The sequence below is a fragment of the Pollachius pollachius genome (genome assembly GCF_949987615.1).
Source record: "Pollachius pollachius genome assembly, chromosome: 15".
Taxonomy (NCBI): domain Eukaryota; kingdom Metazoa; phylum Chordata; class Actinopteri; order Gadiformes; family Gadidae; genus Pollachius; species Pollachius pollachius.
In genome coordinates this window covers 758,410-770,690 of record NC_136948.1, presented here as the reverse complement: position 1 = coordinate 770,690, position 12,281 = coordinate 758,410, and the positions used below count along the sequence as shown (strand labels likewise).

General features: G+C 46.2%; 3 protein-coding genes across 3 annotated transcripts in view; 2 read left to right on the top strand and 1 right to left on the bottom strand.

Moving 5' to 3' along the window:
- Positions 1 to 980: 980 nt before the first annotated feature.
- alkbh1 (alkB homolog 1, histone H2A dioxygenase) lies at positions 981 to 5,953 on the bottom strand (the record flags this gene model as incomplete). Its single annotated transcript, XM_079752642.1, has 6 exons — positions 981 to 1,404; positions 3,909 to 4,102; positions 4,274 to 4,364; positions 4,490 to 4,652; positions 5,360 to 5,468; positions 5,825 to 5,953. 6 exons carry the CDS (start codon positions 5,951 to 5,953, stop codon positions 981 to 983), a joined length of 1,110 nt encoding a protein of 369 aa, XP_079608768.1.
- Positions 5,954 to 6,153: 200 nt separating this feature from the next.
- Positions 6,154 to 7,529, top strand: slirp (SRA stem-loop interacting RNA binding protein). Its single transcript, XM_079752644.1, has 4 exons — positions 6,154 to 6,249; positions 6,525 to 6,583; positions 6,666 to 6,773; positions 7,103 to 7,529. Exons 1-4 carry the CDS (start codon positions 6,180 to 6,182, stop codon positions 7,178 to 7,180), a joined length of 315 nt encoding a protein of 104 aa, XP_079608770.1. The 5' UTR covers positions 6,154 to 6,179; the 3' UTR covers positions 7,181 to 7,529.
- Positions 7,530 to 8,311: 782 nt separating this feature from the next.
- Positions 8,312 to 12,281, top strand: part of adck1 (aarF domain containing kinase 1) — a 57,238-nt gene continuing 53,268 nt past the window's right edge. Inside the window, exons 1-3 of the mRNA XM_079752191.1 lie at positions 8,312 to 8,511; positions 9,039 to 9,176; positions 9,559 to 9,642. Of these exons, the coding sequence (XP_079608317.1) occupies positions 9,045 to 9,176; positions 9,559 to 9,642 (216 nt within the window). The 5' untranslated portion in view covers positions 8,312 to 8,511; positions 9,039 to 9,044. The remainder of the gene's footprint in view (positions 8,512 to 9,038; positions 9,177 to 9,558; positions 9,643 to 12,281) is intronic.

Here is a 12,281-nt window from a genome sequence, read left to right as displayed (position 1 = left end):
CTCTAGAGGATGTATTGCGTAACATCCATAACAACGCTTAAACCGGACGCAGGTATGAAGGGCAGTCCCGGAGACAACGTTTGGTACGGACGGACGACTTTCGTCCGGATCCGGAGGTATGAATCGGCCTTTACAGTGAAGGGGGGGGACCTCAATACCAATACTTGTTCAAAAACCACCAATAAAATGACTGATACTGTAGTCAAATATATCACTGTATAAATAGGGCTGGGTATCGCCACGAATTTCCAAGAACGATTCGATTCCGATTCACAAGGTCCAGAATCGATATAATTTTCAATTTGATTCAATATCGATTTAATTGGAGATATTTCAGTTGCAATACCAATTTTGCTTCGATATGAAATATTATGTAACTAATGCTGTATATTGTTCAAGGAACCCTCTGACCTGGTGCATTATTACTAATATTAATTTTCACATTAAGAATTAACCTCAAAGCAGTTACATGAATGTACTTTTTATCAAACATGACTTTTTTGCGTGTACCGCAATCCAGATATTTGTCACATATTTGGATGTGTGAGCCTTGGACTGTTTTGTATGTGAGCTTGGAGTGTTGATTTGGTGTCTTGCACTAATTGGTGAGGTCATGTGACCAATATCACCTGGCGGTGTCATGTGAATTTGAAAAGTGACACTGATGAAGCAACAGCGGAACGTGTCGTTCTCAAAATAAATCAGCTCATCAGCTCATACCAGTGTGCAGCGATTTGACACTTCTTTGACCAGATATTTGTCCTTTGTAAAATTCACACAGATATTTCACGATCTACAAATGCACATTTCTTAACTTGTCTAAAATACATAAACTCATTAAGAAAATAAATGTACATGTGAAGTAGTCAATACTCATTTGTGGAACTCGTTTATTATTCTGTTACTATTTATAATATGAATAATGGGACATATTTACATATCATACATATGAGCAGTGCATCGGTCAACCTGCCGTTTCATCACGTGTCAGAAGACTCCGTTTCTCCGGAGCTGCTCCGCCTCCGTTCCCCCCCTCCCCCCTCCCCCTCCCCCTCCGGGGCGCTCCCCTTGGGGACCCCGGGAAAGCTCTGCCCGGGTCCCAGCACCTGACGGACCGTCATGTTGACTCTGGAGCTCTGGATGTACCTGGAGCACACGGCCCAGTCCTCCCCGCTGACCCCCTCCTCCCCGCTGACCCCCTGCTCCGGTGACCCCTGACCTTTGCTCAGGGTGGTCCTGAGGCCACAGGGGGGAGGGAGGTCCTGTAGGATGCGTGGCACGGCGTGGTAGAGGAGGCGACTCTGGCCCGACATCACCATCACGTCCCCGCTGTGCATGTACATGGCCGTGGGCGGGTCTTCTCTCCGAGTGCCGCCCAGGAGGAAGATGGCCGACTGGCCGAAGCTGAGGTAGAATAAAAACAAAAACAGTACGACGCCGTTAAAAGGGGCTGGATCCAAGAGTTGTTAAACACTGAGCAGAAAAGAGCAAAAGAGGGCAAGATTTTAGAACTAAACATCAAAAAGGACATCCCCTCCCTACCTCCCTTCACCATTGAAAAGTGGTGCATTTTACACACCTGTGATTGAAAGCAAGAATGATTCCTTAAAGATGAACTGAAGTGAAATAATCAACATCGATAACGTGTTAGTTATGACCATTATAAAAAAATGACACTAAAATAAATATTTTAAAAAAATCAATATATAGCTTTTTTTTTAGCAACAAAAGAAAATGCGTCTTTTAGTATTAGAGCGCCGACGTCACTGGCATGGTAGGAATAGGTCGTTGCTGCAGACACGCAAATGTCTTCTACACTCCACGACGGTAATATGGCTGGTTACGCGTTTGAGCCTGAGGGACGTGCCTGTAGTGTCCGACTGCCACCCGGTGGAGAGGGATCAATTTCAGGCTCCAGCTCCACCTTCGGATCGTGTGGGCGTGGCTGGTGTGCGTGTGGTGCTGCTGGAGCGTGGACACCGCCGTTGAATCGGTCTGCTGCCGAGAGGTCCCGGTCGACCTTGACCATCTAATGGTGGGATTAGGCTGCATAACCATGCATAGGGCATTTCGGATGCTGTGCGGCGAGGGAGAGGTTTTGGAAGTGGCCATGCCCTCTCTAAGGGACGTCCGGGCGGAGACACTGGAGCGCCCCATGAACAGCAACCAAGTAACAAGGCGAAAACGACCATTCCCCCTCCGTTTTCCTTTGATGCGTTTCAGGAATATCTCCGTAAAGACGGACTCATTGCGGAAACGCAACGAGCTGTAAAACGCTGTAGTACCTACATATTCAAGGCGCTGGTTCCCCAGAAAAAAAAGTGGAGTGCATCCAGCCTGCGCGCATCCAGCCTGCGCGCTGTATGAAAACATTCAAGTCGAGGAGGAGATAGTAGTTGTTTAACCTTTTAGATTGAGTAGAAATACTTTTTAATGTACAGTTAGTAATTAAATTGACCAAGGGGCTGTATTTAAAGTTACAAAAATAATACAAAAAAAACCTGTAACTTTCAACGCAACTCTAACGTCGCTTCAGGCGTCCACACGAATCCTAACACGAAACCGCATAGGTCCGGTTTTATTTGAAACCACCCTGGGACCATGGACCTATTAAAGAACATGGTTTATTATCTGCTTAATAACATGGTTATTAAAGACATGGTTTCACAAAAAAATCAGCTCCGGGTGGACGGGACCTGAAAGACATGTTAGATGCACTTTGGGAGATACACCCGCGGATGAGCACAGATGCGAGGCGGATTCACGAGTGTCGTTTACTTTAGGTGGATGTTGGAGGTTTACTTTCTGAATGTTGATGGATATTGCACAGATGGATATTGCACAGATACATCTTACTACTAAACTACTTCTTCCAGTTTAACTCCCTCTGCATCAGCAATCGGCTAGTCTGTGAACATCAGGGTTAGTAGAAAAGGACATTTGTGGAACTTCTGTTTACAGACCCGCCATGGTTTATTTAGCAGCTTGGAAACATAGATCTGTGATATCGTCTGAGTAATAGTTTATACACTTTATGGTCGGAGTGCTAGCTTGTGGAGATTGACATGACAGGGGCTATCGGAGGGTTAGTCAGTTTTAAGGCTGCCAGCCATGTATTAAGGCCTGGTTTTCTATTCAAAGGTAGCCTGCGGAAATGTATGATTACCCCAGCTGCCTTGGCCCTATATAATTTATTACTGCAGCCAGGGGCAATGCAATAAGATGATCCTCCTGTAGACCTGGTCGTTTGCTTTTCCGTAGCCATTTCAGCGAGCCTCAGAGTCTGACTCATTACCTGCTATGGCTGCTAGAGCCACAGAGCAGGAGTAGGTTACCACGCCAGTGACGTAGCTGATTGTTGAAATCCAACATGGCAGCGCCCTGTAACACTTTCACCGTACAATTTAATCCCTTTTAGCAAGTTCAGTCATTTTTAGTTATTGTACCAATGAGAAGGCAGACAATACATCTGTTATATCAACTAAACTTCAAATTTCAGTTCAGTTCATATTTAAACCGATCACGGAGAAAATGCCTCGATTGGTCAGAAATGAGCCGGGCGTGGCTTCACACAGAGGCCGGTGCCGTCAACCCAAACAGATATTCTCACGGGGCATTTCACTCACTAATAGCTGACCGAGAACCTAATCTAACAAATTATCTCGATAATAAGTCTTTATTCTGGCCTGCAGCACCATACCCGTGTTGTTCAATAACCTAAAGGTTTTCAAGAAAGAAACTAAGGAACCGGTGTAAGTAACTGGAGCGGGATTTCCTTTCTTCATAGGTCCAATAGGACCTCTGTTTCAGGCGGAAGCAGTTGATGCTGCCCACTTGTAGAATGCGGTGCCCTCTAATACTAGAAGGTCACAGAGCAGGTTCCTTCCTGAGGTCAAATGTCAGCTCACCAGAACGACAGCAGGGGGCGGCTGTGGTCCAGCTCCGACTCGTCCACATGGATCCCGAGCGAGGAGTCGGAGCGGTAGTAGTTGAGGATTCCCGCCTCGGCGTGGAAGCCCGGGAAGCCGGCGGCGGCGGCGACGAGGCCGGACAGGCGCTGGAGGTCGGCGGGGAACGGGGTGTGGTGCTCCGGGGAATACGTCTGAAACATTTCAACACAGGGCTTTAGAACGCCTTCACTTTAGTCATTTATATTATTTACCTTTAAGGACCTGATCCAAATCCATTGAGAATACATATTTAATTAAGATAGTAAATGAGGTGGTGGCAGGGCCTATGGCAGGAAAGGTATATGAAGAGGACAGTAATGAACCTTTGTGTTCCAGTTGTAATGGTAGCCCAGGGTCACCCAGCGAAGCTTCTCCAGTAACGTCTTGGGTTCCTTCTTCCCACAGGGCGCCTTCCTGTCAGGGGAGTTACACACCACTCTCTTTTTTAACAACTCAACTAAGCCTTCAAATATAATAACGTCCACCTTATTTGAGGAAGGACTGTATCTGCGTGATAATGTCCTAAAGCCTTGGCTTACCTGAGAATGTCGGCGCTCTTGCCCCAGATGTCGTCCGTCTCGGCGGGGGACATGTGCATGTCCAGGTTACACACGTTGGGCTTCTGGGTGTAGGTCTTCAGACAGCGCCGCAGCCAGTGGGGCTGGGCGCCGCGCAGGAAGGGGTTGGCGATGAAGATGAACCCTGGGAACAGGAGGGGGGGTTGGTTCTAGCCCAACTTCACAACAACGTAAAAATAGCCTAAAGAGGAAGAAGAGTATGGTCCATGCACGAATAACATTGTGTTTAATATTCTTTGATAATTCCCAATTGTGATTTTTCTTTTTTATGTATTGAGTTACACTCACATTTTACTCACTTATTTTATTTTTTATTAAATAACCTTGAGCAAATTATTTTGTGTTCTGCACTATTTACTCTCAATCACTGTAGTTTCTTAGTTGCCTTAAGGGCTGTTGGTCCCACGTCACGCAACGCAAGAACCACGCAGACGCTTCGACGCAGTCGTGAACCTGTTTTGGTTCTGCGTCGAGTTTAGTAAGCGGACCAATCGCAGCCCTTGCTGCTGCGACGGAAGGTTACAATTCTTGGGAGGTGCACGTCAGGCCCTTGCGGAGGACGCAAGGAGGGTCTGCAAGGACGTAACAGGTCTGTAACCCCCTTGCGTTGCATGAACCTGGGACGATGATCAACCCTATAGCCTCACAGCATTTTTTATTTCTAAAATAATCTTTGATTATTGATCCACTCACCCGGAGAGCCCTAACCCTAGCCCTCCAGTCCCTCTGATCCACTCACCTGGAGAGCCCTAACCCTAGCCCTCCAGTCCCTCTGATCCACTCACCTGGAGAGCCCTAACCCTAGCCCTCCAGTCCCTCTGATCCACTCACCTGGAGAGCCTTGCAGCCCGAAGGCCCTCCAGTCCCTGACAGGTCGCAGACCGGCTCTGCTGGCCTCGCCATCGCTCACTGCACTCAGTTCTAGATTAGTTGACAAAACCTGCCAATTAGAACAGATAGAGACACACTCAAAACAATAACTCCTCTCTGATTGATCAACAGTCAACATCCGTCTGATCCCGTTGGACTGAGAAGACATGAGTCAACAATAACAACCTTCTAAATGTTGCTGCCTTTCTAATAACGTGAGGTCTACATAATAACTGGTATTCTAACCTGAAACCTATTCACAATAGTCCCTCTGCACGTTGAACATTCAGAGTGAGTCTATGTGTTTGTTTAGGCCATATGTTTTGTTCCAAAACTCGGAATTCATTCGATCCCCAGGGCCATTATCGTAACAGAAATGATAACAGCCTACATAAAGACCTCTTCATATTCAATATTTTCTCTAACCTTGTCACAGACTATCCCTTTGGAGAAGTCGACGACGTTGTTCAGATCCGGGGGGGGATGTTTTCTCCTATAAAACTTAAATAACGTTCTGAACGCGTCCTCTCCACGCTCCACCATGGGGGCCGCCATCTTGGGCAGAGTGACCTTTGACCTCAGGAGAATGCCAGACGTAAACCGTACTTTGTCCACGTATAAAGGTTCCATAAAAAATTGTCAAAAATAATAATATTAATATTGTAAATATGACTCTTGAAAATAAAAATCTATAATAAATATACAGTATGGTTATATTTGGCAGACCGCAGAGTCCATGCGTGTCACGTGATAAGGTCAAAGTTGACCTCAAGGACGCAACATGGCAGCAGCAGCTCCGAAGAAGGTGTTTGAGGTGTTCGTGTCCAAGATACCATGGACTATTGCGATGAGTAAGTCCACTTCATGATGATAATGTGTGCTGACGTTAGGGTGACTGTACACCGGGTAATATGCTCCGAAGTGTCACCTTAGAGACGATAACAGGGCTGGAGCCATCGGGAGACTCCTAATATACATGCTTGGCTTAAACTAGGGGTACAGTATTAGTTTCAGATAACTCAAATATGTTCAAATTGCGACATTAGATGCAAGATTTTGATGTTAGAAAATGGTTTAGCTGGTTCATTCTGCCAACTCCTGCTGATACCATGTTCTGTTATTTCAGAGGAGGTGCGGGAATACTTCGGACAGTTTGGTCAAGTGAAGAAGTGCCTGCTTCCCTTTGTAAGTTGTGTGTCTGTCTGTCTGTCGGTGTGTCTGTCTGTCTGCGCGTTATCTAATACTTGTTGGGGGATTATTGTTCCAGGACAAGGAGACGGGCTTCCATCGAGGGTTTTGCTGGGTCGGCTTCACCTCAGAGGACGCGTTGATCAACGCGCTACAGAAGGACCCACACACGCTGGAGGGAGCAAAGGTGAAGGGTCAACCTTAGATGAGTTGAATAAATGTTATTCAGTCTTCTACTAGTCTTCGTAATACGATGATAAGGAAACCTCTAGCTGCTGTTAGAGTTGGACTACTACTCGAAACCCAAAACTAGATTGTAGGAATACAAGCAGACATTTGTTAAACATCTGTTTCTTTTCCAATTTCAAATTGGAATTGAAACACTCTGCTGATTAGCATGTTTTGGTAACATAAGCATTCTCTGCTCTTTTCAAATGACCATTATGCTGTATGATATTGGACTGATGATGACCGTTATGCTGTATGATATTGGACTGATGTCGTTTTCTCTTTCAGATTCAAGTCCAGAAGAACAGACGCTCGTTTGCTGCGGTGAAGACCAACAAAGACTCTGACGACTCTGTACATGTGTAATGAATATGTGTCTGTTACACATGTATAGAGTCTGAGGACGTTATACATGTGTAAACAATATGTACTATTTTTCATTTTTGGTGTCCATGTCGTTTTTTCCAATGCAACGAATATATTTTGTGAACCAGCAGTTAAAATGGTGTTGACAGTCCACATGATGTGAGCAAACTATCAATGTACCCAACAAGAATCCCACCCATCAAATATTTATTGGGAAGTAGGTGAATATATTGCATTTACCTTTGTTTTTTTTATAGGCAATGTTCAGGAATATTCTCTCCATTCCGTTGATTTGTTTATTTGACTGCCTATGCTCGCAGAAATATTGGGCATGGATGTTGTTCTAGAATAAAAGACTTAAAGATACTTAAAGAATGTGTCATTATTACTCAGCTCCCCTGTCGTTTGAGTATATTGTATTTAGAGCCGAATCTATGGGTTTTAGTAGACGTCTTGCTACCCCATGAAGGAGTTTCCATTCATGTTTGTAATGGTTGTGGACCCCGCTCCATGGGCAGGTTATCCATGATCATGAACCTGGTCTCTTTTAAAATGTATGTTTTTAACAGGAGCTTATTGCTCCCAAGACCAATGATAGAAGTGTGCCCCTTGAGGCCCAGTGAGTCCACCTCCATCTCCCAAGTTCACATTCCGTTTCTCTGAAGATGTAAACATCAGGATGGTTTCACGAGACGACCAGACAGTCATTGTCCTTCCCTTGATCTGCATTTAAATCACAACAATGAATAGTGCATGTTTGGATGTTTTAAACATAATGTGGAAAATGTACATTGTAAATGTCATGCTGTTATTTCGAAAAGAGGCGTGCACTACGTATGGCATTTAGTGTTTATGTGAACTATGAAAGGGTCCGTATATTTAATTAGAAAATAATTCGGGATTTCTCGATGATAGTCTAGCTGGTCTATTGCTTTGCTGATCAGCTGAGTGTTAGATAATAGATTCTAGCTGGTCTATTTCTTTGCTGATCAGCTGACCGTTCGATAATAGATTCTAGTTGGTCTATTTCTTTGCTGATCAGCTGACCGTTCCGTGTGGCGCTTACATTATACGTCATCGTCATAGTCTCTTGAAGTTTAAAACAATTCCATAGCAAAGTACGCTTATTTTTTAGAAAAGTCTAATTAAATTGCATTGACATTTTGAATGCATCAAACACATACAAATATTTAATACATATGTTGTCTCTCTATGGCTCTGGTATAGATCTATGAGTATAGCTCTATCTGTGACGCCGTATGAGACGTAAACACGGACCAGGTTGAGAGGTCGAAGGGAGACCAGGGACGAGGAATCACGGCTCCAACAAGGTAGCACACACACCCTCCATGTCCTGTTCTTATTTCGTCTTTATTAAACAGTCGTAATTTGGTCAATGCTAATTCAACACATGCATGTTAGGATGTTCAGATTACTACGAGATCTTAGAGTCGCAATCCTCTCCATGGAGAGCCCTGTTCATGAACATATAATAATTATCTGCTTAGTGAATGGCGTAAAACCCACCATGTTTCACCCCTACGTTCAGCTTGGGACATCCTCTTTGTTTTCACAAAAATCAAAGTTGGTCATGTATGAGCAACTATGTACAAAAAACACATCTTGTCATTGGATATAGCACACTGGCATTTTAGCTGGACAATTTGATTATGTGGACATATAAGTTAGATACAACAAAGATAAATAATAAAAAAGACATTAAAGTTATTGGACACTCAACTCCACTGAAGCCGTGGCCTATGTGTTAGCCATTCATCCAGCAAGGATCGATATTGATCTCGTGTCTGTCGTGGGTTGTACACACTCCGTGTCATTGATCGGCGTTGTGCCCCCTCAGTGCCTCATGGCTGGCCGGCTGCTGAAGGTGTCCTCTGTGGCCACGGCGCTGGTCGCCACCTCGGGGGTGTACCTCTACACCAAACAGCTGGACCCCAATGACCTCAGCCTCGTGCGCTTCGGACGTGCAGCCGCCGCCGTGAGTGGAACCTTTTAACGCTAAATGCGTTACTTTACTTCGTTACCCAAAACAGTAATATAGTTACTGTAACGCTTTACCCCCAACACTGGGTCTACGTTATACCTATATATATGTCAGAGATAAGAACATAATATTCATCACAAACACAAAGGCACTATTTTCTGTTCCAAAGTACAGATTAGGACAGGATTTGCCCTCAGCGTCATTAAACCTCATCTTTATTTATATTTTTCAAAGTAAATGGTCTGTAATGATTTGAAGTTGACCCTTTGTCGGAAAGCTCATACAATGCAAGGAAAGTCTTTTCATACTTGAATATGAATGTCATGTTACCCCTCACTAAATAGCGATTTACAACCACGTCTCCTGCTGCATTCAGACCGCCGTCATCAGCTACGACTACCTCACCGCCTTCAGGAACGTGGAACCCGGCACGGACGAATACTCTGCCCTCAAATCCAAGGTACTGCGCGGCTGCCTCGCCTGTTGTTTATCTTCAACCCCTAGCTCCTCATCTCAGCCCCTAGCTCCTCACCTCAACCCCTAGGTCCTCATCTCAGCCCCTAGGTCCTCATCTTAGCCCCTAGCTCCTCACCTCAGCCCCTAGCTCCTCATCTCAGCCCCTAGCTCCTCACCTCAGCCCCTAGCTCCTCACCTCAGCCCCTAGCTCCTCACCTCAGCCCCTAGCTCCTCACCTCAACCCCTAGGTCCTCACCTCAGCCCCTAGGTCCTCATCTTAGCCCCTAGGTCCTCACCTCAGCCCCTAGCTCCTCATCTCAGCCCCTAGCTCCTCACCTCAGCCCCTAGCTCCTCACCTCAGCCCCTAGCTCCTCACCTCAGCCCCTTTGTGGTCGCTGCTGTGCAGGACTTCTGAATCGTATCGGTGGCGCCGCCACAGAGTGGAAGGAGACTGTGAGCAGAATCAGCTGCTGACTTCTATGTTGAACCCTACCTCTGAATCCCTACGAGGGACCGCCTCCTTAATGTTCTCCACTCCCTCTGAGTCTCATCCCGTTCCTCTGAGTCTCATCCCTAGCTCTGAGTCTCATCCCTAGCTCTGAGTCTCATCCCGTTCCTCTGAGTCTCATCCCTAGCTCTGAGTCTCATCCCGTTCCTCTGAGTCTCATCCCGTTCCTCTGAGTCTCATCCCGTTCCTCTGAGTCTCATCCCGTTCCTCTGAGTCTCATCCCGTTCCTCTGAGTCTCATCCCGTTCCTCTGAGTCTCATCCCTTTCCTCTGAGTCTCATCCCTTTCCTCTGAGTCTCATCCCTTTCCTCTGAGTCTCATCCCGTTCCTCTGAGTCTCATCCCGTTCCTCTGAGTCTCATCCCTAGCTCTGAGTCTCATCCCGTTCCTCTGAGTCTCATCCCGTTCCTCTGAGTCTCATCCCTTTCCTCTGAGTCTCATCCCTTTCCTCTGAGTCTCATCCCTTTCCTCTGAGTCTCATCCCTAGCTCTGAGTCTCATCCCGTTCCTCTGAGTCTCATCCCGTTCCTCTGAGTCTCATCCCTAGCTCTGAGTCTCATCCCGTTCCTCTGAGTCTCATCCCGTTCCTCTGAGTCTCATCCCGTTCCTCTGAGTCTCATCCCTAGCTCTGAGTCTCATCCCGTTCCTCTGAGTCTCATCCCGTTCCTCTGAGTCTCATCCCTAGCTCTGAGTCTCATCCCGTTCCTCTGAGTCTCATCCCGTTCCTCTGAGTCTCATCCCGTTCCTCTGAGTCTCATCCCGTTCCTCTGAGTCTCATCCCTAGCTCTGAGTCTCATCCCGTTCCTCTGAGTCTCATCCCGTTCCTCTGAGTCTCATCCCGTTCCTCTGAGTCTCATCCCGTTCCTCTGAGTCTCATCCCGTTCCTCTGAGTCTCATCCCTAGCTCTGAGTCTCATCCCGTTCCTCTGAGTCTCATCCCGTTCCTCTGAGTCTCATCCCGTTCCTCTGAGTCTCATCCCGTTCCTTACACTGGGTAGCCCCGCCCATTCTGTCGGTGATTTGAATTCGCCCTGCAGAAGGTTCTGGAGAAGAGCAATACATTTCTTTCTGCTTCCGACACTTTTCTGTGGGAGCCAATCACCAAGCTGGCTTCTCCCCCTGGCGCGCTATTGGCTGGTTTAACACAATGATGACAGGGAAGCAACGGCAAGCAGCCAATTGCATTCAGAGTAATTGGAACTAGGCCCGTTGATCACGCCTCTAGTGCTGAAGAAAATGACGGCAGCTTCCCATTAGCCAGGCTACCTGTTCCTATGAGTCTCATCCCGTTCCTCTGAGTCTCATCCTGTTCCTATGAGTCTCATCCCATTCCTCTGAACATGGTGGGGCAGAACTCCCACACACTGCGGTGTACATATACCTGGAGGAGATAGGTGGAGGATGGGTTTTTCTTAGGTTTTGGAAAAGGGTAATGGCAGATTGACTTTTATTAGTGGGTAATGGCTATGGGCTAATGCTAAACAGGAATAATGCATGTTATGATTTTAGTATCAGACTTTTGGATTGGGAATATTCCCCCGTTTGAGAATACCAGTCCCATTCCTTGAATATGACGTATAGACCAACTAGACAGATTGATCTAGTTCCCTAGAGTCAGTTATTTAAGGAGCCTTTTCACTCTGAGCCACCGAACACAGATCACAACATTTTTTCACTTTTCTTTAACATTACGGTAAAGGATTATTAAAGGACTCGAATCTTTGAGATTTCTACAAAACAGACTCCTGCCTGTTCTGCGTCATCTTTTTCATGTCGTTCTTCCCTCCATTAGTCCCATCCAAAATACTGCCACAATACATCTGCTGGACGAAGTTCAGTCTACAGAGAGTCCAGATGCATGAATAATGAATATGGCGAGGGGATACGTGTGTATATTAGCATTTAATATCAACGCATATCAGCCTACATCCCTGTTTGATACAACAACCTCACCGTTACGAAGACCAAGCATCGCTTAGAGAGAGGAGAGAGACAGAGAGAGAGAGACAGAGCGAGGAGAGAGACAGAGCGAGAGAGAGAGCGAGAGAGAGAGAGAGAGAGGGAGAGAGAGAGAGAGAGAGAGAGAGAGAGCGAGGAGAGACAGAGAGGAGAGAGAGAGAGAGAGAGAGAGAGAGAGAG